General features: G+C 64.7%; 2 protein-coding genes across 4 annotated transcripts in view; one reads left to right on the top strand and one right to left on the bottom strand.

The window, feature by feature from the left end:
- Nucleotides 1-1,816: 1,816 nt before the first annotated feature.
- Nucleotides 1,817-6,429, bottom strand: IL12RB1 (interleukin 12 receptor subunit beta 1; the record flags this gene model as incomplete). Its single annotated transcript, XM_082331125.1, has 15 exons — nucleotides 6,291-6,429; nucleotides 5,806-5,920; nucleotides 5,481-5,650; nucleotides 5,229-5,408; nucleotides 4,408-4,518; nucleotides 4,242-4,324; nucleotides 3,935-4,160; nucleotides 3,669-3,845; nucleotides 3,475-3,576; nucleotides 3,220-3,369; nucleotides 2,977-3,120; nucleotides 2,737-2,833; nucleotides 2,572-2,653; nucleotides 2,046-2,468; nucleotides 1,817-1,906 (listed from the first exon to the last, which is right to left on the bottom strand). The coding sequence occupies exons 1-15, from the start codon at nucleotides 6,334-6,336 to the stop codon at nucleotides 1,817-1,819; spliced, it is 2,196 nt and encodes a 731-aa protein (XP_082187251.1). The 5' UTR covers nucleotides 6,337-6,429.
- A 3,194-nt stretch (nucleotides 6,430-9,623) lies between these two features.
- Nucleotides 9,624-25,964, top strand: part of MAST3 (microtubule associated serine/threonine kinase 3) — a 28,486-nt gene continuing 12,145 nt past the window's right edge. Inside the window, exons 1-6 of one of the 3 annotated variants that reach the window (XM_082331190.1) lie at nucleotides 9,624-9,682; nucleotides 12,796-12,827; nucleotides 23,697-23,785; nucleotides 24,023-24,095; nucleotides 24,275-24,295; nucleotides 25,391-25,469. In XM_082331190.1, coding sequence (XP_082187316.1) covers nucleotides 9,644-9,682; nucleotides 12,796-12,827; nucleotides 23,697-23,785; nucleotides 24,023-24,095; nucleotides 24,275-24,295; nucleotides 25,391-25,469 — 333 coding nt within the window. In that variant the 5' untranslated portion in view covers nucleotides 9,624-9,643. Of the gene's footprint in view, nucleotides 9,683-12,795; nucleotides 12,828-18,191; nucleotides 18,297-21,681; nucleotides 21,761-23,696; nucleotides 23,786-24,022; nucleotides 24,096-24,274; nucleotides 24,296-25,390; nucleotides 25,470-25,964 lie in introns of those variants that run through there. The other 2 variants (XM_082331189.1, XM_082331191.1) reach the window with 2 other exon arrangements.

Genomic DNA, 25,964 nt, shown 5'->3' with positions numbered 1-25,964 from the left:
GGGCCGGCTTAATTAGTTTTCCCCGGCACGTTGCCTGTGGGCTCTGGCTGGCACCGTGTTCCCGGCAGAGCACTGACGAACTCAGGACACGTGTGGTAAAGGACGTGTGGGCTGTTGGTGGGGATGGGGCTGTCCCCAAAGGCGTTGGGGGGATGCGAGTGGCACCGTGGGTGGGCTGGATCCCTGGAGGGTGACCCCACGGGGGCGATGGGGGGTTCTCCTGTCCTGTCCCCCCCCATCCTCGGGGTGTTTTTAATGCAGCAATCGGGACTGGATGTCCCGGCATGAACCTGTTCCACGAACAGAAATGATTAACCGGTGGCGGCGCTGGCCCTCAGCCGGGCAATGTGTTTACCGCCGCCGCCCAACCATGCCGAGCCGTGACCCTGGTGCTGCTTCCTTCGCCACTCCGGCCCCAAAAACAGACTGTAAACAGGGGCCGGGGCTGAAACCCGAGTGCGCGCTCGCGCTGAGCTGGTAACTGAATACTTCCTCCGCACGTGGCTGGCCTGGTGCGCTCCGATGGCGAGCCCCCGTGTCGCCCAAATCCCAATAAAATCCCTAAATCTGATCTCTCCGGCTGGGTTTCTGGGGCCGGGAGGATGCCGGATCCTCGGCCTCCAGCCGATCCCCAGGGATTTGGGGTGCTGCAGAGCAAGGATGGAGGCTGCTGGCGATGCAGGGGCCCGCTGGGGGATGCGTGGCGGGGAGGGAAAGATGGATTTGCTCTGCTGGGAGGTGGAGAAGCACCCTGGGGACGCGGGGCTGGTGCCACCTCGTGGCTCCGCCGGCAGCTGAGACGCCCTGGACGTGCGGTGCCGTACACCCATGGGCACGGTGGCGGTGGGCACCGTGGTGGGGGGTCCTGCATGCACACAGCCGGCCGGGACCCTGTGCCATGGGAATGACGCTGTCGCAGCCGTCCCCATCCTCGGAGCGCTGGGAAGAGCCGTAAATCCCATCCCACCCTCAGCTGGCGGAGGTCGCGCAGGGGAACGTGCCGAAATGCAGCCGTGTGCCGCCCTGGCCGTGCGCCCCGGTGTGTTATCTCCAGTCGGCATCAGCGCGGTTTCTTCCCACGCGTGCCGGTGCTGCAAGTGTAATTTTAGTGAAATCCCTTGCAAAATGCGATCGGGGCTAAAAGCAGCAGCGAGGAGGCTGAGCCGTACGCCGGCGGCTGCAGCAGAGGCCCCGTGGCTCTGCCGGCGCTGCCTTTCCCCGGACTTCCCCGTGCTACTAACCCTGTTTTTTTTTTTTTTTTCCTTTTTATTTTTTGCACTCTCAGCAAGTAAATGCTGACGCCTCCGGCTCCTGCGTGCAGGGCAGACGAAACCGCAAACCGCTCTTCATCTTCAGCAGCATCTCCAGTTCTGCCCCAGATAAGGCCCGAGGCAGCGGCAGAGCCCCACGCAGGGGTGCTGGGGGGGCCCTGCCTGCCCCGGGTCGCCCCGAGTCCCGGCCCCGCTGCCTGGCTGCGTCCTCTGCAGCGCCGTGGATCACCCTCGACTCCAAATCCTTGCTGTGCTCTGCCTGCTCAGGCAAGGAAAGCCATCTCAGCTCTGCTGCTTTGTGCATTTACTTTAATTTTTTTTATTTTTGCATTTATTTTTAAGTTTTTGCATATTTTTAATTTTCGCAGGTAGCTGGTGTTTGGTGCTGGGGCTGTTTGTGCCCCATCCCGCAGGGGCCAGGGCGACGCTGGCCCCGGCTGCGGCAGGAGGCGGCCGGCCGGGATGAAGCTCTGCCTCTCCTCCTGATCCGGCCAAGGAAACCCCCTCAGCCCCGGCCGGACCCTGCGACCGCCTTCCCTCGTGATTTATCGCCGGTGAAAGGTTGAGGCTGGGAAGTGCATGGCCAGATCCTGGCCCCACCCAACGCTGCACCTGGAGGCATCGCCTTCCATGGCCTGGAAAGCAGAAAACTCCCTGAAGGTGCTGGTGCAACCACGAGCCCAAGGGGTGGATGCTCAGCACCCCGTGAGACCCTGCCTCATCTCCCTCCGGCCGCTCATCCCCGCTGCCCCAGCCTGGTGCTGGCTACAGCACCAACTTCTCCGGCGATGGGTCCCATCCTTCCTCGTCCCTGATGATGATGGGTTTGTCGGAGATGAGCAGGGCAATGGGGACCAGCAACGGGCGCAGCCCCTGCCTTCCCTCCTCCTCCTTCTCCTCCTCCTCTTCTTCCTCCTCCTCTTTCTCGCCAGCCGGGAGGCCGGAGCAGCCAGTGCTGCCAGGCAGTGGAAATCCAGCCAGGCTCAGCAACTCCTGCCTCCGGTAGGCGAATGGCAGCTCCTTCTCGCAGCCCAGCGGGCACACCACCACCGGTTCTTTGGCCGTGGGGCTGGGCTGCGGCGTGCTGGGCCGTGTGCTGGTGTCGGTCATCTCCTTGCCGGGGTTCAGCTCCGTTAGCAGCAGCTCAGCTGGGCTGAAACTCTCCGAGGGCTCCACAAAGCCTGGCCGGGGCTGGTCCTAAGGGTGGGATGTGTTTGGGATGGGAACATCCCGTGCCAGGGCCGTGTACGGGCGCCTGCTGAGGTGCAGGATCCGGCCCCTCCTGCACCTCGCATCTCACCTGGCTCATTTCACCGGCGGCGAACTGGATGGCTTTGCTGCCCATGGGCTTAGGCAGGGGTGGGAAGAGGAGGCGGCGAGCCCTGGGGAGGGGGTGGTTGGTGAGGGGGTGGGTAATGGGGGCGGGGGGGGCAGAGCGGGGTGGGGGCGAGGGTGCTGCCATCACCTCTTTTTGCTCAGCTGGTAGATGGCGGCCACGGCCGGGAGACTGAGCGAGATGCCCAGGTACTTCAGGTTGGATTTCCACGCTGCTCCCTGGGGACCTGGGGACGGGCGCAGCGGGATGGTGGCATTTCTGTCCCCAGCACCCCGTGTGGGACACAGGAGCCGTTTCGGGACAAGGGCAAGCACCCCATGGAGAGCACCCCATGGGGACCAGGGAGGGGATGGGATCTCCAGCCGTTACCCAGTGCCTTGGTCTGGAAGTGCCACCAAGCGTTGCACGTCCCCCTGCTCTCTGCTGTCACCTCCCAAACGCCCACCCTGTAGGCTGTGCCGGGCCGTAGGTTTTGGAGGGTGTAGTGTGATGCCGTGGCGTCCGCTTCACCATCTGGGCAAACGGTAACGATCAGGCGGTAGTCTGGCAGCTGCCTGCAGATTGCAGGCAGCACCATCCTCCTGCCCCACGGGGACGGGAGGTCCCGCTCACAGGTCACGTTGTCCCCCTCGGCCGCGTGGCAGATGAGGTACTTGGCCAGTGCCCCGGGGCAGGCGGCACGGGGGGACGGGCTCCACCAGAGGACGACGGCGGTGGCATCCCCGGCGCTGGCGTTGATGCGGATGGGCATGGCCAGCGAGGCTGCACATGATGGTGGGGGGGGTGCAAAAAAAAATGGGGGAGCATTTCATGAACCTCCTTTTTGCAGTTAAACTGGGCGCGGATGCTTGGTGTTGCCATACGTACCGTTGCCAGTGTAGTGGTGCTGCAGGGCGAAGGTGGACCAGCCCCGTGCCGGGGCCCAGCCGTGCACGGCGAGGCGGTAACACGCCGACGCTTCCACTGCTCCTGGAGCAGGAACCAGAGATGTCGGTTAAACCCCCGCCAGAATCCAGCCCCAGGCAGGGGGCACGGGGAGAGGGCTCAGGGTGCTCCCTTGCCTCTCTCCACATGGATGCTCTTGGCAGGGAAATCCCGTCGGATGCAAAGGCTCGGTTTTGGAGCTGCTGGCAGCGGCTGCTGCTGCTGCTCGAAGCAGTAGACTAAGCCAGGGCTTGGTGCTTCCCACCACGCCGACATGGTGCCGCCAGCCACGCTGACGTCCTTGAAGCCGAGATCTGGGATGAAACGGGGAGTGCAAGGGATGGCTGGGAAAATAACTCCCTCGAGGCTGCCGGGGAGCTCGGTCCTTCCGCGGGGCAGGTACCTGCATGCTGCTCTGCCTGCACCCGGAGCTGCTGTGCCGGCCCCGTCCCGGCAGCGTTGGCCGCTGTCAGCAGGATTTCGTACTCTGCCCCGGAGAGGGTGAGGTTGTGTGCCGTCACCTCCCTCCCCAGCACCACGGCGTCCTCCTCGGCCGGCTCGGCGCAGCGGCACGCCAGCATGCGGGCGCGCAGCGTGTAGGTGACGTCCCCCTGCTCCTCGGGGGCTTGCTGGGGGAGGGAGAGGCGGCGGCTCGGAGGATGAAATGGCGGGGGGACACCCGGGAGGGTCCCTGGGGGATGCTGCCGTACCTGCCAGCCCAGCCTCAGCACCCGCTGCCCATCTCTCCCCAGATTTCCCAGCTGGTAGCTCAACGCCGGGCTCGCCAGGATTTCTGCAAGAGGAACGAGCCCGGCTGGGCTATTGGCATTTTCGGGAGCTGTTGGGATCCCACCCGCTTCCTCTCGTCTTCCTCACCCTCGGGAACGAAGATGGAGCTGCTCCAGTCACTCCAGTAGCTGCTCCAGTGGGGGGGCTTGTGCCGGAGCTGGACCTCGAAGGCGCCGTTCCCCCCCAGGGCACAGGTCACTAGAGAGGGGTGGCAGGGTCAGGCGGGGGGTGACCCCCCCCCTTTTCCCCAGTTTTTGGCCGTCGCGGGGTGCTGGGGGGCCAGGGGAAAGCACGGGGCAGAGCCCCCCCATCAGGACCTGGGAACACCCCCAGGGGATGCTCGTCCCCCTCAGCCCTGCGGGCTAAACCGACCTGAGTCATCCTCATCCGTCACCGTCTCACACATCACCTGCAGAGAGAACCGGAGACGGAGGCACCCGCCCAGTAAAACCAGCATGTTACTGGGACATGAAAGCAGATGCTGCCCTGTGTCCCCTGAACATCCCAGGGGCTGGGAGAGCCAAATGGGGTGCAGGGGACATGGTGGCCAGGAGGGTCCCCTTGGCCGGGGTACCACGGCTTCGGCCCCGGGACCCTCCTGGCAGCAGTCAGAAGGGTGAGGGGTCCCTGGCTGCGGGGGGTTTCACTGGGGACGAGCGGCCGGATTTCATCCGTCGTCGTCGTTAGTCTAATCTGGGGTTTTGCCTGTGTAATCCCCGCGAATTGCAGCCTGATCCTTTTACGGGTGGCAGCGGGATCCCGTGGCCGGGAGGATGGAGCAGAGACAATAACACCATGAAACAGATGGGACATGGATGGTTTTAGGGGGGGACGGTGGCGTCACCGAGCCCCCGCACTCCCCAGGCTGCCTGGGCTGCCACAACGCTACTGACCATCCCGTCGGTCACCACCGGCTCCGGCAAATGGCGTTTTTACCTGTGTCCAGCCATGGTCACCCATCCTCTGGAAGCGAGCCTCCCTCTGTGGCGGCCGGCCCCCATGGTGGCACAGCGGCCACGGCACCCGCAGCCGCAGCCGGCCACCGGTCTTGGTGAAGGGCATCCCAGCGGAGGGTGGATCTGGCTTGACTGAAAAGACGAGGTAGTCTCGTGGTTGTTGGCACCAGTGCTGGCGCCCAGCCCAGCCCCGCAGGTCCTTACCGGCCTCGTTGAGGTACAGCGTGAGGTTCGGGGTCCTGTGGACGTGGTCCCCCCAGCGCGCCTCCACCCAGGCCGTGGCATTGGTGAGGACGTAAATGCGGTGATGCTTCAGGGTGTACGTCGTCCTCGCGCCCGCCTGGAACCGCTGGCACAGCCTGGGCACCACGTAGCTGCGGGGGGAGCGGGCGCAAGGTCGGATCTGGATGGGGCAGCACTCACCCTCCGGGTGGGCTTGGGATGCGGAGGGCACATGTCCCCACGTGTCCCCATGTGTCCCAGTCAAGACACATCCCATGGGCTCCCCAGGATGCGGTGCCCGACTCACCAGAGCGTCAGGACGTAGGAGGTGTTGCCGGCAGGGCCGCGGGGCGGCCAGGAGCAGAGGAACCAGCGGGAGCCGCATTGCTTCCAGCAGGAAAAGCCGGGGGCTGCAGCGGTGCCTGTGGGAGAGGGCAGTGGCTGGGGGCTCCTGCACCCCAAACCCCGGCAGGTTGGGCCAGGGTGGAGCAGCGCTGTAGCCGTTGCTCGATCACCGTGTTGCTCACCCGGGGGATCGGAGCAGCCGCGCTGGTGATTCTCACCCAAAAAACACCATTTCCCCCCTCCCCGGGGATGCGGTGCTGGCCGGTGCCGCTCGCCCCAACTCCTGCCCGCCACTGGTGGGGATTCACCCGGCTTTACTCTGCCCTTGTGGTTTTGGGTGAGCGTCTCCATCGCAGCGACAGCTCCCCGAGCCTTATCGCCCCCAAATCGTTCATTGAAAGTTTTCTGAAGTTATCTCTCATCTCCCGGCGCCGCAGGAGCACTTACCGCCCCGCGCCAGCGCCGCCAGTGCCGCCAGCAGCCACCCCAGCATCAGCCACCCGGGGCGTCCCACGCCGGATCCGGGCCTCCGCTGCCCTTCCTGGCTGCCCAGTCCCCCAGCACCCGGTGGGTGTCCCCCCCCAGCTCGGCGGCAGCCCCGGCGCTCGGCGCAGCTCCCCACGCCTGGTGTTTCCTCTTCTGCTAAAAGCTTGCTGAAGGGCGGCCGTTCCCAGGCAGGGCAGAGGGCGAGGCGTGATTGCATGCCTCACTTTTGGTAAAAGCAAAAGAGAAAGCAACGAAAATATCCCCCTTTTCTGCCTGCACGCCTGCCGGGACTCGGCCAAACCCTACCGGGGTTGTGCCGCGTGCCCCTGCCGTGCCGCATGCCCCGTCCTGGCAAGAAGCGCAAAGTAAGCAAAAAAGAGATGTCTTGGGGTTTTTGGGGTTTTTGCCTTTTTTTTTTTTTTTTTTTTGCTAACTTCACGGCATGCTTTTGATCCCCTGCCCGTAACCCAGCGAATCTCGAGCGGCTGCTCTAAGGTTGGGGGTTGTTCGGGTTTTCGGCAGCGTGTGTGTGTGCACACGGCTCTCGCCGAAACCAGGCTCCGGTGTCCATCCCCAGCACGACTTGTCCCCTGCGGCCGCGAACAAAGGCCCAGTGAGGCAGGAGAGCACGGTGTCACTGGGACGCCGGCAGCCGCGTGACGGGGCGGGTGACCCCGGGATGGCGGAGCCGGGTGGCACTGAGGGCCGCACACAGAGTCCCCTTGTTCCCGCAGAAAGCGTCCCCTTGTGCGGCTTTTGCTCGGGGCGGGAGGGCGGCGGTGGCGGGAACGTCCCCGCGCCGGGACGGCGCTGCCGGGACCCCTCTGTCCCGCTGCCACGGGCATGGCTGGGGCGGGGGCACAGAGGGTCCCCTGGCACCTTCCGCCTCGCTGTGCGCCCCTCCTGCCCTCCCAGCTGCGGTACGCGCCATGCTGGGCCATGCCACGCCAAACTGAGCCGTGCCGGGCTTTGCCATGCCACAACATACAGCAGGACTGTGCTGTACCTGGCCGGGCTGTGCCAAGCCATGCTAAACCGGGCCAGGCCATGCTGTGCCATGCCACACCAGGCTGTGCCATGCCGGACCGTGCCATGCCAGACTGGGCTGTGCCATGCCATGCTGGACTGTACTGGGCAACACTGGGCTGTGCTGGGCCATATGGACCATGCTGTGCCATGCCAGCCACGGGACAGACCTGGGCTGGCCCACACCGAGCCGGGGGGGCTGTTCCCACCCTGTGCCCTGCTGCGCCAGCCCCAGGCCATGCCGTGCTGGGCTGTACCGAGCCAGGCAGACTGCGCCAGCCCCATGCCATGCCGTGCTAGCCCTGTGCCATGCCGTGCCAGCTCTGTGCTGTGCCGTGCTGTGCCAGCCCCAGGCCATGCCGTGCTGGGCTGTACCGAGCCAGGCAGACTGTGCCGTGCTGTGCTGTGCCAGTCCTGGGCCATCCTGTGTTGTGCCATGCTGTGCCATGCTGTTCCAGCCCTGTGCCATGCTGTGCCGTTCTGTGCTATGCCAGCTCTGTGCTGTGCCGTGCTGTGCCAGCCCCAGGCCATGCCGTGCTGGGCTGTACCAAGCCAGGCAGACTGTGCCGTGCTGTGCTGTGCCAGTCCTGGGCCATCCTGTGTTGTGCCATGCTGTGCCATGCTGTTCCAGCCCTGTGCCATGCTGTGCCGTTCTGTGCTATGCCAGCCCTGTGCTGTGCCATGCCGTGTTGTGCTGTGCCGTGCTGTGCCATACTGGGCCGTACTGAGCCAGGCAGACTGCGCCAGCCCCATGCCGTGCCGTGCTAGCCCTGTGCCATGCCGTGCCAGCTCTGTGCTGTGCCGTGCTGTGCCAGCCCTGTGCCATGCCATGCCAGACCTTGCTGTGCTGGGCTGTACTGAGCCAAGCAGACTGTGTCAGCCCTGGACTGTGCCGTGCCATGCTGTGCCATGCCATGCTGTGCTGTGCCATACTATGCCATGCCATGCTGTGCTGTGCCATGCCGTGCTATGCCGTGCCGTGCCATGCCATGCTATGCCATGCTGTGCCATGCCATGCTGTGCCGTGCCGTGCCATGCCATGCTATTCCATGCTGTGCCGTGCTGTGCCATGCCGTGCCATGCTGTGCCGTGCCGTGCCATGCCATGGTATTCCATGCTGTGCCATGCTGTGCCATGCCATGCCATGCTGTGCTGTGCCGTGCTGTGCCGTGCCATGCCGTGCCGTGCCATGCCATGCTATTCCATGCTGTGGCGCGCCGTGCCGTGCCATGCTATGCCGTGCCATGCCGTGCCATGCCGTGCCATGCTATGCCATGCCGTGCCGTGCCATGCCATGCCGTGCCATGCCATGCCATGCCATGCTATGCCATGCTATGCCGTGCCGTGCCGTGCCGTGCCGTGCCATGCCGTGCCGTGCCATGCCATGCCATGCCATGCCATGCTATGCCATGCCATGCCATGCCATGCCGTGCTGTGCCATGCCATGCCGTGCCATGCCGTGCCATGCCATGCCGTGCCATGCCATGCTATGCCATGCCGTGCCGTCCCGTCCCATGCCATGCCCTGCCGTGCCGTGCCGTGCCATGCCATGCTATGCCGTGCCGTGCCGTGCCGTGCCGTGCCGTGCCATGCCATGCCATGCCATGCCATGCTATGCCATGCTATGCCGTGCCGTGCCGTGCCGTGCCGTGCCATGCCGTGCCGTGCCATGCCATGCCATGCCATGCTATGCCATGCCATGCCATGCCATGCCATGCCGTGCTGTGCCATGCCATGCCGTGCCATGCCGTGCCATGCCATGCCGTGCCATGCCATGCTATGCCATGCCGTGCCGTCCCGTCCCATGCCATGCCCTGCCGTGCCGTGCCGTGCCATGCCATGCTATGCCGTGCCGTGCCGTGCCGTGCCATGCCATGCCGTGCCATGCTATGCCATGCTATGCCGTGCCATGCCGTGCCATGCCATGCTGTGCCATGCCATGCTATGCTATTCCATGGTGTGGCATGGCGTGCCATGCTGTGCCATGCCGTGCCATGCCGTGCCATGCTATGCCATGCTATGCCGTGCCATGCCGTGCCATGCCATGCCATGCTATGCCGTGCCGTGCCGTGCCGTGCCATGCTGTGCCGTGCCATGCCCTGCCGTGCCGTGCCGTGCCGTGCCGTGCCAGCCCCGGGCTCGGTGCTGATGCGCGTCCGGTGACGCGGCGGGGCCGCTGGGCGGCGCCCCGGGCGCAGCGGGCGGACCGGGCGGACCGGGCGGCGGGCGGCGGGCGGCGGGCGGAGCGGGCGCGGCGGGAGGCGGCGGGCGGCGGCGGGCGCGGCGGGATGGACGAGCCCAGCATCCTGCGGCGCCGGGGCCTCCAGGTGAGCGCCGGGGAGCGGGAGCGGGGAGCGGCGGCGGCAGGGAGCCGGGGGGAGCCCGGCCCCGGGGAACCCGGGGTGAGGTGGGGGCTCTGGGTGCGGGTCTGCAGCGGGGGGTGCTGCGGGGGTGGAGTGGGTGCTCAGGGCGAGGGGTGGGCGCTCGGAGCGGGGGTGTGCAAGGGGTGGGTGCTCAGGGTGAGGGGTGGGTGTTTTGGGTGTGAGGTGGGTGTTTTGGGTGCACGTGAGAGGGGTGCTGTGTGTGCAAAAGGTGGGTGCTGCGAGTGAGAGGTGGGTGCTCTGGGGGTGTGCGTGTGCAAGAAGTGGGTGCTGCGTGTAGGAGTTGGGTGCTGTGGGTGGGTGTGTGCGAGAGGTGGGTGCTCTGGGTGCGAGGTGGGCGTTTTGGGTGCACGTGAGATGGGTGCTGTGTGTGCAAGAGGTGGGTGCTGCAGGTGAGAAGTGGGTGCTCTGGGTGGGTGCATGTGCAAAAAGTGGGTGCTGTGTGTAGGAGTTGGGTGCTGTGGGTGGTTGTGTGCAAGAGGTGGGTGCTGCAGTGAGAGGTGGGTGCTCTGGGGGTGTGCGTGCAAGAAGTGGGTGCTGTGAGAGGGAGTTGGGTGCTCTGCGTGCGTGTGTGTGTGAGAGGTGGGTGCTGCGTGGTAGAGGTGGGGGCTGCGCGTGAGCAGCGTGTGACGGGTGGGACAGGAGCCGGGCACCCAGCACCAGGAGTGGGGCAGGGGACAAGCCCCAGCCATGCCGTGGGGTGCTGGGGGGGAGCACCCGCCTGTGCAGGGGCTGGGGTCTCCCATGGGAGCGCCGTGGCCCCTCCAGCCCAGGATGCGATGCCGGTCTGTGCCAAACCGCTGTGCCAGCGCCGATTTGCCCCTCTGAGCAGCCACCCCCTCCGTCGCCCTGTGTTCCTGCTCCGGGCGGGCCGAGGGCACCCACCCTCCCTGTCCATCCCGCACCCGCTCCCCGCTGGCACCCGCTGTCATGCTTGGAGGGGTGACAACCCCTCAGAGCTGAGCGCTGAGCCCGATTTTCCGGGTGACCTCACGCCTCCCTCCCCATCTGCAGTAACCGGGGGGCCCGGCCCGAGCTGTCCGGGCGGTTGGAAGATGGCACGGCGCTGCCTTCATCCGAGCTGGCAGCTCCGCAGGGCAGCTGCGCTCCGCCGCACGCTCAGCCCGGGAAAGAGCCCCGCGCCGGAGCTGCGTCCCCGCTGACACGGCCGGTTGGAGCCGCGGCCGTGGGGTTCGGGGCTCTTGGCCGTGGGTGTCGCTCCCAGCAGTCCCGGGGCCAGCAGCCCCACGGGGCCGTGGCTGCGTGCCCGCATCCCCGCGGCAGGAGGGGCGGGAAGGGGCTCCCACCAGGGAGCTAATCCCAAAGCGCTGAGCAGCGATGCCGTCCCCGATGCCGTCCCCGATGCCGTCCCCACAGGGATCGGCTGATGGTTAATCCTGGCTCCCAGCAGGACCTGCTGATGGGAGATGTGCCGTGCTGCATGGGTGCATCAGGCACCCTGTGGGTGCTAGCCCTGTGGCGCTGCCCCACGCGGGTCCCCAGGGCCCTCGGGGGATGCTCTGCCTGTCCCCGGGGACGCAGCGTGGCCGGAGAGCCCCCGGCAGTGGTGGGTGTTGGGTGCCACAGGACCACTCCACGCCCTTGCACCCATAGATGGGTGAGGAGGCTGTGGGGTGGGGTGGGGGTGAGCATGGGGGACAGGGGTGTCTGTCCTCTGTCCCACTGTCCCATCTGCACGTGGCTGAGCAAGTAAAACCCTCGGGGTGACACTTCGCTGCCTCTTCCTCGCTTGGGGGCCAGTGGCCGGCAGCACGGCCCTGGGTGTGGGTGGGATGCGGGCTGGGCGACGGCAGGGCTGGGTGAGGGTGCTGGGGGGCTCCTGCTCCACGCAGGGACCCTCCACCCCCTTCCCCAGCCTGGGCCTGGGGTCACCCAGTGATGCTGGGTGCACTGGGACACCCACACCCACCCCGGGCACCCGCCCCCTGCCCCACACCCGCCCCCAGCACCCACGCCACCCCGGGACAGACGCGCACCCGTGGGCCCCGGGGCTGCCAAGTCCCTGTGCGCCCAGGCATGATGTCACCCGTTGCCATGGCGATGCTGCTGCATCACTGCGTTGCAGCGCGCCCCAATCCAGGGATTTCCGCAGGGGCTGCACAGCGTGGGCAGCGGGATGGGGTGCCGGCACCCTGGGGGGGTTGTAGGGTGCACGGGTGCTGCTGCGTGCCCCCACATGGGTGGCAGCACCCCCTGCCCGCGGGGAGCTCCCTGCCCACGTAGGGAATGTTCCTAAGCTGCCTGGGGGTACGGGGCTGGCGGGCACCGGCGGTGGGCACAGGATCAGGGCAATGACGGGGCATTAGCCAGCACGTGCACCCACCGCGTGTGCCAGCATCCCGTGGTGTGCCAGGGCACGCACCGGCCCATTCACGCCGTGCCCCTCGCACCGTGCCCGTGGGATCTGTGCCACTCTCTGTGGCGTGCCCGGTGGCACACGGGTGGGCACTGAGTCTGTGCCGGAGCCGGCCAGCGCCCACCGCACCGGGAGGATGGCGCGGGCCAGGGTTCCTGCCCGCACAGCTGCCCTTTGCCCTGTTGCACCACCTGCAAGCAAACAGCTCTCACAAGAAATATTCCCAGCGACTGGAAAAATAAACAGCGCAGGGGCTGCCAGCTGCTCCCCGCACCCGGGGCTGGGGGGACGGGGCGGGGGACAGGGCACAGCCACCACCCCGTGGCCACGCTCCAGCCAGGCGGCTGGGTGCTGCTCCCGCTCTGCCACCCTCGCGCCCTCGCTCCCGGGCCTGGCCACGGGGCCACCAGCCCTGGGGACCTTGGAAGGAGATGTCCCCTTGTGCTGACCCCGGGCGGGTGATTTGTCACCCTCACCTGACACGGCAAAGCCGCAGCACCCTGGGCACGGTGAGCGGGGTCCAGTCCGGCGGTGACAGCCTGGTGGCAGGGGCCGGCTGCAGGCAGTGTGGGTGCTGCTGGGCGCGTGGCCGCGGCCAGTGGGCGGTGGGGGTCTCGGGCGTGGGCACCCCCCGACACCTGGGGCCACGCTCTGACCCTGCTTCTCGCTTCTCTCCTTGCAGAAGGAGCTGAGCCTGCCGCGCCGAGGAAGAGCGTAAGTCCCCGAGCTGGGCCACCCGGGGCGCGGGACGGGGTGTCACCGGGAGGGACGCGCTTGGGGACGTGGCAGGGGGGCAGCGGGGATGGGTGGCGGGTGGCACCGGGGCTTGTTGTGCCCACATCTGGGATGGCATCGCCGTGTTCTCTGATACTGGAGGGACCTGATGTGCGTGTGCTGGGATGTACTGGGATGTACTGGGGTGTGCTGGGGTGTGCTGCAGGTACATTGGGGTGTGCTGGGGTGTTCTGGGGTGTTCTAAGTGGTATTGGAGCGTACTGGGATGTACTGGGGTGTGCTGTGCTCTGCTGCAGGTACATTGGGGTGTGCTGGGGTGTTCTAAGTGGTATTGGGGTGTACTGGGATGTACTGGGGTGTGCTGGGGTGTGCTGCAGGTGTATTAAGGTGTACTGGGGTGTTCTGGGGTGTTCTACGCAGTATTGGAGTGTACTGGGATGTACTGGGGTGTGCTGTGCTCTGCTGCAGGTACATTGGGGTGTGCTGGGGTGTTCTAAGTGGTATTGGGGTGTACTGGGATGTACTGGGGTGTGCTGGGGTGTGCTGCAGGTGTATTAAGGTGTACTGGGGTGTTCTAAGCAGTATTGGAGTGTACTGGGATGTACTGGGGTGCGTTGTGCTCTGCTGCAGGTACATTGGGGTGTGCTGGGGTGTTCTAAGTGGTATTGGGGTGTACTGGGATGTACTGGGGCGTGCTGTGCTCTGCTGCAGGTACATTGGGGTGTTCTGGGGTGTTCTAAGTGGTATTGGGGTGTACTGGGATGTACTGGGGCGTGCTGGGGTGTGCTGCAGGTGTATTAAGGTGTACTGGGGTGTTCTGGGGTGTTCTAAGCAATATTGGAGTGTACTGGGATGTACTGGGGTGCATTGTGCTCTGCTGCAGGTACATTGGGGTGTGCTGGGGTGTTCTAAGTGGTATTGGGGTGTACTGGGATGTACTGGGGCGTGCTGGGGTGTGCTGCAGGTGTATTAAGGTGTACTGGGGTGTTCTGGGGTGTTCTAAGCAGTATTGGAGTGTACTGGGATGTACTGGGGTGCGTTGTGCTCTGCTGCAGGTACATTGGGGTGTGCTGGGGTGTTCTAAGTGGTATTGGGGTGTACTGGGATGTACTGGGGTGTGCTGGGGTGTGCTGCAGGTGTATTAAGGTGTACTGGGGTGTTCTGGGGTGTTCTAAGCAGTATTGGAGTGTACTGGGATGTACTGGGGTGTGTTGTGCTCTGCTGCAGGTACATTGGGGTGTGCTGGGGTGTTCTAAGTGGTATTGGGGTGTACTGGGATGTACTGGGGTGTGCTGGGGTGTGCTGCAGGTGTATTAAGGTGTACTGGGGTGTTCTGGGGTGTTCTAAGCAATATTGGAGTGTACTGGGATGTACTGGGGTGCATTGTGCTCTGCTGCAGGTACATTGGGGTGTGCTGGGGTGTTCTAAGTGGTATTGGGGTGTACTGGGATGTACTGGGGCGTGCTGGGGTGTGCTGCAGGTGTATTAAGGTGTACTGGGGTGTTCTGGGGTGTTCTAAGCAGTATTGGAGTGTACTGGGATGTACTGGGGTGCGTTGTGCTCTGCTGCAGGTACATTGGGGTGTGCTGGGGTGTTCTAAGTGGTATTGGGGTGTACTGGGGTGTACTGGGGTGTGGTAGGAGGCTGTTGCGAAGCCACAGTGGGGTTGCGCATTGGGGTGCGTTGGAGTGTGCTGTTCCGGGGTGTTTTGGGGTGTTGCGGAGGTGATGCAGGGGGGTCTCGGCGCTGGGCTGGGGCTGTCGGGGGGTCACGGGGCTGTGTGCTGGGGGGACGTAGGGGCTGTGCTGGGGCCGTACTGGGGCTGTGCTAGCCATGCACTGGAGGGGCACTGGGGCTGTGTTAGGGATGCACTGGGGCTGTACTGGGCCTGTACTGGTGCTGGCTGCGGTGTCTCAGCGCCACCAGCGCCCCGGCGCATCCCGGGAGCCGGACGGATCGGGGCTGCCGCTGGACCGGGCCGGGCAGGCTGGGGTGCGCCGGGGGCTGCCGTGCCGAGCCGTGCCGAGCCGAGCCGTGCCGCAGGGGCGGGCCCGGGCCCGGCGGGCCGAGCAGGGAGCCCCGGCGGGGCCGCCGGTGCCGCCCGCCCGCGGGAGCCGCCCAGCGCGGGGGCAGCCGGTGCGGCGGCGGCGCGGGGAGCGGAGCGGGGCGGCGGCGGCGGCGGCGGCATGAAGTCGCGGCGGGACAGGCTGAAGATCCCCTCGCTGACCTTGGAGTGAGTCGGGGCCGGGGCGGGGCGCGCCGGTACCGGCCCCGGGGGCGAGCGGCGGCGCCCCGGGGCACCCCCGTCCCGGAGCATCCCCGTCCCGGAGCACCCCCATCCCGCTGCATCCCCGTGCCGGAGCATCCCCATCCCAGAGCACCCCCATCCCGCTGCATCCCCAATCCGCTGCATCCCCATCCCAGATCATCCCCGTCCCGGAGCACCCCCGTCCCGGAGCACCCCCGTCCCAGAGCACCCCCATCCCGGAGCACCCCCATCCCGCTGCATCCCCATCCCGCTGCACCCCCATCCCAGAGCACCCCCGTCCCGGAGCACCTCCATCCCCATCCCACTGCATTCCCACCCTCCGGGCCGCAGGTCCCAGCCCTTCCTCCCGCATCCACAGCCCCGGACCCCCCCGGTGACCCCCCCCCCCGGCAGCACCGGACCCCACGGTGTGCGTCCCCCCCCAGCCTTAGACCCTGCAGTGTCCCTGCTGTCCCCTGCGCTCCCCCTCCAGCTCTGCCCCTCTCCCTGCCCTGCCCGGCCCCCCCAGCCCTGGTCCCCTTGTCCCCCCTCCAGCCCTTGGCCCCTCTGCTCTTGGCCCCTGGCCCCCTCCAGACCCCCTGCCCCCCCCGGACCCCCAGCCCCCTGTGGCTGTGCCACCAGGGTGCCCGCCAGCACCCACTGACGCCACGCCGGCACGTCTTGCCTTGCAGCTTGTCTCCGAGCAGCCAGAGCCCGACGCTGCTGAGCCCCTGCAGCCCCTGCAGCCCCTGCAGCCCCTTACTAACCCTGCACCCCTGGAGGTAAGACCCCCCCAAACCTTCCCCGGGCACCGCGGCCACCAGCTCCGGGGCAGGAGAGACCAAGCAGGGAAGGGGGAGAGGTGGAGATGCGGGCAGCAAGGTGGGTCCCCCCCAGCATGGGTGCCTCGGGGAGCCCCGAAAGTGGCACTGTCTTCTGTGGGGCACGTGGGGCAACGCAGCCGGGGTCTGTCCCCAGCCCTGTGCACCCCGAAAGTGGCCTGGCCGTGCTGGTGGGCTAGCAACCGGTCCATTTTGGGGAGCCCTGATGGGAACGCCGTGGCAGTAGCTTGAGCTCAGGCTCTGAGCATCCTCATTTTGGGAGAGGATCGCCTCGAAATCAGACCAGGGCAGGGCATTGTGATGGGAGCGGGGATGGTGCCTTCCTCCCGCCCGGAAAACCTCCCTCGCCGCCTTTTCTGCTCTGCCGTAGTGGAAGGGGAGCGGGGGGCTGCTCTGGGGGATGGGTGCCCCTCACCCAAAATGCTGTGAGCCCCTTGCAGTGCCCCACCGGGTGCTGCTATCGTGGAGGCGGGTGGCCGGACCCTGCGGCATGCGCCGGCTGCGCTCTGCCCTGGGGACAAGGTGCAGTGGGTGTGCTGGCACCCGGCAGTCACGCCCCGGCCCTGTGCCCCATGGCGCCCGTGGGGCAGAGCTGCGGCCTGCCCGGCACCCATGGGTGACGCTGGGTGCCTCCATCCATCTGCCGGGGAGAGCAGCTGGCGCTGGGCGAGAAGGAAGCGGCCGGGAGCTCTGCCACTGCTCAGCAACAGGCAGAGCCATTTGTTGTGGGCAGGCAGGAGCCAGGGTGCTGCCTACACTCTGCCTGCACAGGAGGGTCCTTGCCTGCCGTGCTCCCTCCTGGCTGGCCACACCTCGCCCGCGGCACGTGGAAAAACAAGCGCGGCCATGCAGTTGCTCAGCCAAGGCCTCTGGGAGGGCGTTTTTGGGATGCTTGGAATGGGGACGGGATGGGGATGACGGGCAGTCTGGCAGCGCCCCGGGTGCTGCAACGTGCTGGCGTCTCACGGCTGCCGGGCAGGAGGCGAGGGGAAGCGTGGTGCTGCCAGGCTCGGTGCTGCCCTTTTGCCACGCTGAAACCCTGCCCAAACCCACTGGTGTCGGGATTTCTGGCCCTGGCACTTGCCAGCTGCCACCCAGCAAGCGTGGCGATGCCGTGCCGTGTGGCTCAGGAGGCTCCGCCGGCCCTGGCGTGCCACTGCAGGGGGTTTTGTCACCGCCACTAAGGGGATGGATGCCACTGGGTCTTTGCTTGGGATCTCCCTGATTAAACGGGAAAGCCGGCGTGGGAGGGAGGCTGCGGGGCGCTTGCCGGGGCGCTGCCGGGCGGTTGCCCTCCGAGCACGGTGCCCCGCGGGCGGCAGGATGCCGTTAGGGGATGCCGGCCCTGCTGACCTGGGGGGATTTGTGCCCCTCGAATGCAGAGTGGTGGAGGCTGCATCTCCATGGTAACCCTGACCCCATTTTGGGGTGCTGCCCCGTCGCTATGGTAACCCCAAGCCTCCATTTTGGGGCGATGTCCCATCTCTGTAGTAACCCTGACCTCATTTTGGGGTGCTGCCCCATCTCTGTGGCAGCCCTGAAGCCCTTTTGGGGTGCTGCCCCATCTTTATGGTAACCCCAAGCCCCAATTTTTGGGTGACACCCCATATCTGTAGTAACCCTGGCTCTGTTTTGGGGCGCAGCCCCGTCTTCATAGTAACCCTGACCCCATTTTGGGGTGCTGCCCCATCTCTATGGCAACCCTGACCCCGTTTTGGGGTGCTGCCCCGTCTCTATGGCAACCCCGAGCCCATTTTGGGGTGCTGCCCCATCTCCATGGTAACCCTGACCCCGTTTTGGGGTGCTGCCCCGTCTCTATGGCAACCCCGAGCCCATTTTGGGGTGCTGCCCCATCTCCATGGTAACCCTGACCCCGTTTTGGGGTGCTGCCCCGTCTCTATGGCAACCCCAAGCCCCTGTTTGGGGGTGCAGCCCCATCTCTCCCCTAACCCCGGCCCCACATCGGGGCGCTGCCTCGTTTCTATGGTAACCCCGTCCCCCCGTCCCCCCAATCCCCCAACTTCCTTTTGGGGGTGCTACCCCCGTCTCCATGGAAACCCCGACCCCGTTTCGGGGCGCTGCCCGTCTCCATGGTAACCCCGCCGCCGCCGGGCGGGAAGGGGCGGGCGGCGGCGGGAGGCGGCGGCGGCGGGAGCCCGGCCCGGCCCCGCTCCCAGCCCCCGGCGCGGTCCCGGCCCCTCGCGTCCCCGGCGGCGCCGCTCGGCCGGGCCGGTGGATGCGGCCGGGCCCCGGTGGGGCCGAGCCGCCCGCGATGTCGGACCCGAGCTGCTGGGGAGCCGCTCCGCCCGGTTACCGGGGCCAGCGGGCGGCCGGCGCCCTGCTCCAGCGCTCCAAGAGGTACCGGGCGGCGGGGGCCCTGCACCGGGGGGGGCCCTGCACCGGGGGGAGGCTGGGTTGGGGGGGGGCTTTGCACCGGGGGGGGCACCGGGGTGCCTGGGTTGGGGGGGGCTTTGCACCGGGGAGGGCACCGGAGTGCGTGGGTTGGGGGCGGGGAGCGTGCATGGAGGGGTGCGCACTGGAGTGTATGGTTTGGGGGGGCTCTTCCCACCGAGGGGGCACCCTGGGGTGTATGGTTTGGGGGGGTGCAGCGGGGGGGCACCCTGGGATGCATGGTGGTGGTGGGGTGCACTCTGGGGTGCATGGGTTGGGGTGTCTTTGCACCAGGAGTGCACCCTGGGGTGTGTGGGTTGGAGGGGGCTGCGCGCCATGGGTGCATTTTGGGGGTGCTGTGCACTGAGGGTGCACCCTCAGAGCCCTCAGGTTGCCTGGGGTGGGGTGCACCGGGGGGGGACCCCAGTGCCATGGGGGGTGCAGAGCGTAGGGTCCTGGGGCATTAGGGGATGCACGTTTTGGGGTGCTGTGCGCCAGTGCTGGGGGAGGTGGGTTGGGGCTCCTTGCAGCGGGGTGTGTGTTGGGGAGGGTCTTGCACGCACAAGGTGGAAATACCCCTGTTAGCCCCCGTACCAAGGTGGCCCCCGCACCCATGGCACGTGTCCCATGCGGTGACGTGTCCTGAGCCAGGGTGAGGGTCCCCAGGGCGCCTGGGGGGGTGGGAAGGGGCCAGTGCCTTGCAGCCAGCCGTGGGCTACGGGGGGGGCAAAGGGCTCACACACCCTTCGGCGGTGGGGCTGGGGGCCGTGTCAGGGGCTGCTGCGTAAACGGGGTGCTAGCGGGGCTACCCCAGCTCTCCAGCTGCAACGCCAGGCTTGGCCCAGGCGGGTAGGTGGGACGTGTCCCCGAGGAGGGGGCCAGGCAGCACTGCCGGCCCTGGGGGAGATGCAGCGAGCACCCGCTGAGCCCCCCGGGTGCAGGCAGTGGAGGCTGGCACCTCCATCCAGCAGATTTGGGGTGCTGTAGCCAGCCCAGGCATAAAACCCTTCCACGGCTTTGTATAAAAAAGGTGTTTAAGACAGTGCGGAGGCAGAGGGGAGATATTCCCATTGTGAATATCTTTTAATATTGCTGTGGGCTGGCACAAAGCGACACGGTTGCTTAGCAAATGAATCCATCCAGCGCCGATCCCAGCCCCGAGAAGGTGCCTGCTTCACCCGAGCTGCGGGAATTACGGCTGCCAGCACACGAGGATGGGCAAGCAGGACCCTTAATAAAGGAGAAGAGGCGTTGGATGGGGTTTTCCAACCTGGGGTGGCCAAGCCGCAGCGGCCCTGGGAGAGATGTGTAATTGGAGAGATGATCTAGGCAGTCATCTCTCTCCAGCTGAGCATGATGAGGCTGTAATTCTCATGAAGGGCAAAGGATTTGCTCTTCTTTCATCGGTATTCCTAGAATCCACGGTGAGAAGCGGTCTGGCCTATTTTACAGCGGGCAGAAAGCATATGGTGTTATTTAGTGGGATTAAGAGGGCTGAGAGATCCTAATTTCCCGTGGGGGGATGCTGAGATGGCCGGCGCGGGGCAGGACAGCCGGTGGTTCAGGGGCTGATGGGGCTCTTCTCCTCCATGGATGCTGCCCGTGGCTGTTCACACCTCGCACGCCACAGAAAAACGTGCCAGGAGACGTAACAGGTACCGTTTCCTACCCACTACTGGGAAACTGCGGCACGGGGACGTGCAGGGATGCGTCCAAGGAGCAAGGCAGTTTCTTTAGGTTTGTTTTCTTGCAGTGCAAAGAAATAAATGTCTCGACATGACTTGGTACTGCGCCATTTGGGATTTTGCTCTTGGGAGGAGCCCGGTGCGTTGCTCCATGCTCCGGGGCGGATTAATAAGAGCCTCCGCAGCACCAGGCTTTCAGCTGGGGTGGGAAGAGGGGCCAGGGCGGCTCTGCGGGGCGATGCTGGGTGCCTGGCGGGGTTGTGAAGATGTGGTGGAGTTGTGCGTGGCCCATGCTGGGCCGTGCTTTGCATTTCATCATCCAGACCCTGGTCCCCAGCCTCCCCCATCCCAGCCTCCCCCATCCCAGCCTCCTCCACCCCGGAGGCAGCCGAGTTCAGCGCCGTCAGAAGTCACGGAGAAGAAATGTCATGGAGAAACTTGGGATGCAGCTGCTTGGTTCGGCAGGTTTTGACGTTAAACACAAACCTATCCCACTGGAAAGCGATTTTTCCAGGATGTGGTGATCCATGGCACTTCCCCAAATCTCCAGGCACGTGAGCGCCGTGAGCCCATTTGCGGGATATGGAGGAAAAACTTTGTCCGCAGCCACGTGAAGAAGGGAGCCGGGAGCGCTGGCTCGTGCTTTTAATCACGCAGCCGGGAGCGGAGCCGCCTGCTTGTACTTTGAGACTGCGCCCGCTCCCTTATCGGCCTGACCCTGCCCTCGCAGCCGCGCTGCTCCCACCACCCTGCGCCCGCTGGCATTCACCCGCCGGCGGTGCCCAGCAGTGGGCTGGCATCTGGCGGATGATGCTCTACCATCCTGGGAAGCTTTAGGGGTCGGATCCTGCGGGAGAGGAGCGGGATGCTGCAGTTTCTCCGTGCATTTCCCAGTGATGGCCCTGCCTACGGCCGGGTGGTTTAGCCTGACCCTCGGTATTGCACGGTGCTGACTCCTTGCCCCCCAGCGCCGCTCGTCTGGATCCTGGCAGAGCCATTTGCCCATTAGAGACATCAGCGTTGTGCTGTGCAGCCGGATCCTGCCCTTCCCGCAGCTCCTTTCCTGCGGGAAGCTGTCAGATTTTGCTCTGTCGCCTGCCTGTGGACATCCCGGCCGTGCCGTACCGAGGCTGGGTGCTGGTGCGGGTGCCGGCAGGCAGTGGGAGGTGCCGGTTCCTCCTTGCAGGCAGCCTCGGGACGGGTGACACATATTTTGCTCCAGGCTTCGGGGTGACACCGGCTGTCACACACTTTCCTCATCCTTTGAAATAAGTGCTGGACGGCAACGGCAGCCCCAAGGCCGAGGCAGCCTCAGCATGAGCAGCACGGGAGATGCTGACGGCGATTTTCCACTCCATTTTTGGTACCAAATGTGCAATTAGGTGATGGAGGCAGAGAGGGCAGCTGCCCTAGCTCCTGCCTTCAGGGCTCGGCAGCTCGTCTCTGCCCCGAGGCTTGTTTCTAGCCTGAGGTTTCCGTGCTGTGAAGGATGGGAACCAGCTGTAAATGATGCATCAGGCGAAGGGGGGTTGAAGTGGCGCAAGATGGTTGCGGAGCCGAGGGTGGAGCGCACGGAAACAGGAAACGTCGGCCTCCCTCTGTGTCACTATTACTGGAACTTGCTTCGTTAAAGGTTTGTTTTCACTTCCAAAATGAAACCGAGCAAGCAGGAGCGAGCCCCTCGTCCCCTGGGATGTCCCCCCCTGCAAAACACAGACGCATGTGCACCCACGGCAGGACCGAATGGTGAAGCAATGCCAAAGCTGGCTGCTCTCTGCAGCCCTCCTGGTTAATAAGCCTCTGCTCGTGCCGCTTCGGTAGTGGAGCGGGTTTGCTTGCAGTGCCTCGGTTTCCCATCCGGCACGCAGAGCTGGCAGCAGCAAGAGGCTGTGGTTTGCTCTTGCTCTGGGGGTGGGTGCTGGGCTGTGAGTTTGCAGCCGTAGGTGCTGCAATTGGTGTTTAAGCCTGTGTTTAAGCAAGAAAAGCAAATGGAGGGGCCAGGCAGGGGTGGGAAGGGGTGAATGGTCGGGGGGGAAGGTTTCTGCCTCCCCCCGGCATCATGGCTCAGCTCCGGTGCTGAGCAGGAGGCTCCAAGCCCTCCAAAGCCGCTGCAGCTCTGGGTGAGCTCAGGGCGGTTGGGGGGTGCATGTCCCAGGGAGACACCCAGGGACCCCTCATCCTGGGTGCAGCTGGCAGAGGAGGGTTTTGGGGGGCCCCAAGCTGCCTCCCCGGTCACCGGCTTGGCCGAGACCTTCAGTCTCGAGCAGAAGAGTTGGGGCTCCTGGTTTTAGGGTGGGAGCAAGAGGAGCCCTGCGGGGGGGAGATGCCAGCGGTGACAGGGTGCCAGGCATCGCTTGCAGAGCTCTGACCACGTGTCACCGGCGTTGGCCGTGCACCAGTGCCGTGTACATCCATCTGGAGGGGTGGCGTGTTGCAAAACGCCGTCCTTTGCACCCCAGATACCGTATCCGCCGTTCACTTCTGGGTTTGGGATCCGGGGAGAATCCCTCGGGTTCGTCCTCTCGATTTCGCAGGTGTATCTGGCCATGGCATGATGTTAAATGACGTCCTTTAATTAGTGGCATCCGTGCGGGTTCCTGTTCCCAGCCTGGCGAGGAAATTCAGCGTCGCCTTTGTAGAACTTGCAGCCCGAGGAAGCGCAGATAGAGGAAAGGGGAGGTCGTCCTTGTGCTTGCACGCCAGCTTGCACCAGGTTCTGCTTTGCGCTGTGGATATCTGCAGTTCCCTCTCTGCAGAGTGGCAGAGACATTAAATGAGCCCATCATCCTTTAAATGGGGTTGAAATGGGCTGCATACGACAGGAGTAGGGCTGCAGCACCCCTGCGGGCAGGCGGGCTTTTTGAGGCTGGGCCACGCTTGCGAGGCAGCCTTGGGCTCGGGGCTTGGAGAGGGGCTGAAAGGAAAGGAAGAAGGAAATTCCTGCAAGAAGAACCGAAATCTTGTGAGTTGGGAGGGTGGGAATGGAGACGGTGATATGGAGACCCGGCGCTTGTGGACACGGCCTTTTGCTTGTTCCAGAGGAGCTCTGTGGGATGCTGGAGTGTGGCACTGGGAGGGGAGTTTTGGGGTGTTTGGGGTGTCGAGGCGCCGTTGCCGTCAGCACGGACCCGCGCGCGGTGCTGCTTTTCACCCGGCGCCAGCGCACGTGGCTTCCTGCCGGAGCGTGGCCGAGCCGGACCCCTGCCGGGGCATCGCAAACGCCCAGTGACACCGCAAAGTCTCGGGGACCAACTGTCCTCCCCGCTGTGACATGGGGACCACCGAGTGTAGGGAGGTTTATAGGAACTGGGGGCATTTTCCATGCAATGGAGCAGGTCAGGTTGTGGCCGCTTGGCATTTCCATCGCTTCCTCCTTTTACATCCCTTTTTCTGTTCCTGCCCTCGGCCCGTTGCCCAAGGGGCCGCCTGCCTCTGCCCTCCCCAGCGAGCCAAAACCAGAAGCGGGACCTTGATGAGACGATTCATCGTTAAAAATAACCCCGGCAGCACTGAACCAGGGACGGATCTTCCCTGCGGCGGGAGATCCGTAATCGATGGGGTGATGGCAGCCATGTCCCCTGGCACAGGGTGTCGCATACAAGTGGACCCGTACGTGCCCGAGCCCGTCCAGCCTTGCCCGTCCTTTGCTTCCCGCAATTAATTCCCTCTTTTTCTTCCCTAGTTGCCGAAGCAGCAATAGGAAGAGCTTAGTGGTGGGCACCCCCTCTCCGACGCTCTCGCGGCCGCTCTCCCCTCTCTCCGTGCCGACAGGTAAGGGATGTCCCAGGCGATGGGTTGAGCATCTCCCCAAATTACCCGAATATTTTGCAGGGTGACCCTCCTGCAGCACCTTGTTAGCAGCAGTGGGCTGGCTCCTGGCCACGGGTGCCTTTTCCAGGAGGGAATATCCTGGGAAGCGATTTACCTTCTCTTTCCCCTGAAGGAGCAGCTTGCGGCACCCCGAGCATCGCGGGTATCGGGGTGACTTTTCCCCCTTTCTCCCCACAGCCGGGAGCAGCCCCTTGGACAGCCCACGCAACTTCTCCGCCAGCACCTCCATCAACTTCCCCTTCGCTCGCAGGTGAGCTCCCGGCCCCCCTCCCAGACCATTAATATTCACTAATAATTATAATTCACCACCTGGGACTGTTCTGTTGATCTCAAGTGATTTGTTTTGATTTTTTTTTTCGCTTTTTTTCTCCCTGTTTTTTGGTCTGGTGGTGTTTGCTCTGCTGTGACCGGTGCCTCCCGCCACCCCAGCCATGCTCCTCGGACTGACAGGTGAGTACCGGGCACGGGCTGGGGCTGCGGTCCGGGGAGACGTCTGCTCCGCATCGGCACGGCCCTTCTTTGTGTGCGTCCCTGGGCGGGAGATTTTGCTCTAGAACCAGGCTCCCTGCAGCTCCCGGAGCAGAAATATCCCTGTTCCCATCACACCGTCGCCAGCCACGAGCTCAGCCCCAGCTCGGGCCTGCTCTGAGCGCTCCCGACGGATGCTCGGCAGATATCCAGGGACGGATGCTCAGCCGGATCCCCGCGGAGGCAGATCTCGCTGCATCCCCTTCCCAGCCTGCGCTGCTCCAGACGCAGATGCCAAAATCCTGTTTAATTAATTAATTAACTGCACACATGGGGGCGGACAGCTGATTTTAACCCATCGATTGTCACATGGAAAAAAGCTGGAGGCTTACGGATGGTTTTCAGGCTTGTAACAGAGTGAAAAGCCAAGCTGCGGGGCTGGGGGTTTGCGAGCCTGCCGGCAGCGAGGGTACGTGGTGGTGCCAGTGCCGGATCCGGCACCCTGCCAGCTCCTGCCGGCCTTGGCCCCGCACGGGAAACGGCGGCGGGAGGTGAAGGGCCTCCTCTTGACCTGGACATTGCCCCGTCCATTAGAAACGTCTCCAGGAGGAAGCATTCGCCTACGTATGAGCGGTTGCCTTCCTGTTTATAACCGGGCTCTGCTCCGCGGCGCCTGTTGTCTCAGGATGGGTCTTTAGGAATCCCGATGTCTCATAGCACAAAGTCCCAGAAGGCTGAATTTTGCTCTAGTTAAAAATCAGATTCTCGCAGTTTGGGTTTTTTTCTGTCTGAAACGGATTCGCCACCTGACCCAGCCCCAGCGCTGTCCCTTCGTGGGGACCGTGCTCGCTGTCACTGTCCCCATGGACGCCTGCACGCTGGGGGTGCAGAACCCCCCCCACCTGCAAACCCCTCTTATTTCACCCCATTTCAGTCTATCCTGAAAAGAGGTTTCAGGGCTTTATTATTCAAGCCAAACCTGCGTTCTCTTCCCGATCCTTATCACTCTGACGTTATTTATTTGCATTTAGATGATGGTTTTTTTCCTGTATGTGATTGGCATGTTTGCACTCGCAGGGCTGATGGCAGAAGGTGGTCACTGGCTTCGCTACCCTCCTCTGGCTATGGGACCAACACCCCCAGCTCCACTGTCTCGGTAACGTTTCCTTTCTCATGGCAGCAGGCGAGAAGAACCCAAACCCTTTGATTTTTGGTGAAACGCCTCCCGAGCCCCACGGCATCGGGTCCTAGGCAGCCCCTCCATTCCTAGAGGACCATGTGCTTTAGCTGCGTCGTGCTTTCCAAATGTGGTTTTAAGAAAGCCGTAGAGCTCAGCTAACGGCTTACAGCGTCCCTGGGCGTTACAGCATCCCTGCGTGTCGCGGGTCGAGCGTGCACGGGGCGCATCCCGACCGTGCAGGGAAATGGCCGGGCAGGAGCCGCCCGGGATGCTGCGGGTACAAGGGATGGGGCGGTCAGCGGAGCTGGATTGAGTGGTTTGGGGTGGGAGTGGGCAGCGCAGACCTCCCCAGCCTGGCCTTGCCATCCGTATTTCGCATTATCGAGCACAGAGCATGCTGCCCGTTAGTGTTTCCAGCCTCCTAAGAGGCTCCAAGAAATATTTTCCTTGTGGACTTGCTGGTTTCCACCC

Source organism: Platalea leucorodia, assembly GCF_965183815.1.
Source record: "Platalea leucorodia genome assembly, chromosome: 21".
Classification (NCBI taxonomy): Eukaryota; Metazoa; Chordata; class Aves; order Pelecaniformes; family Threskiornithidae; genus Platalea; species Platalea leucorodia.
Note: the sequence above shows the minus strand (reverse complement) of the source record. Positions and strands in the feature narration are given on the sequence as shown.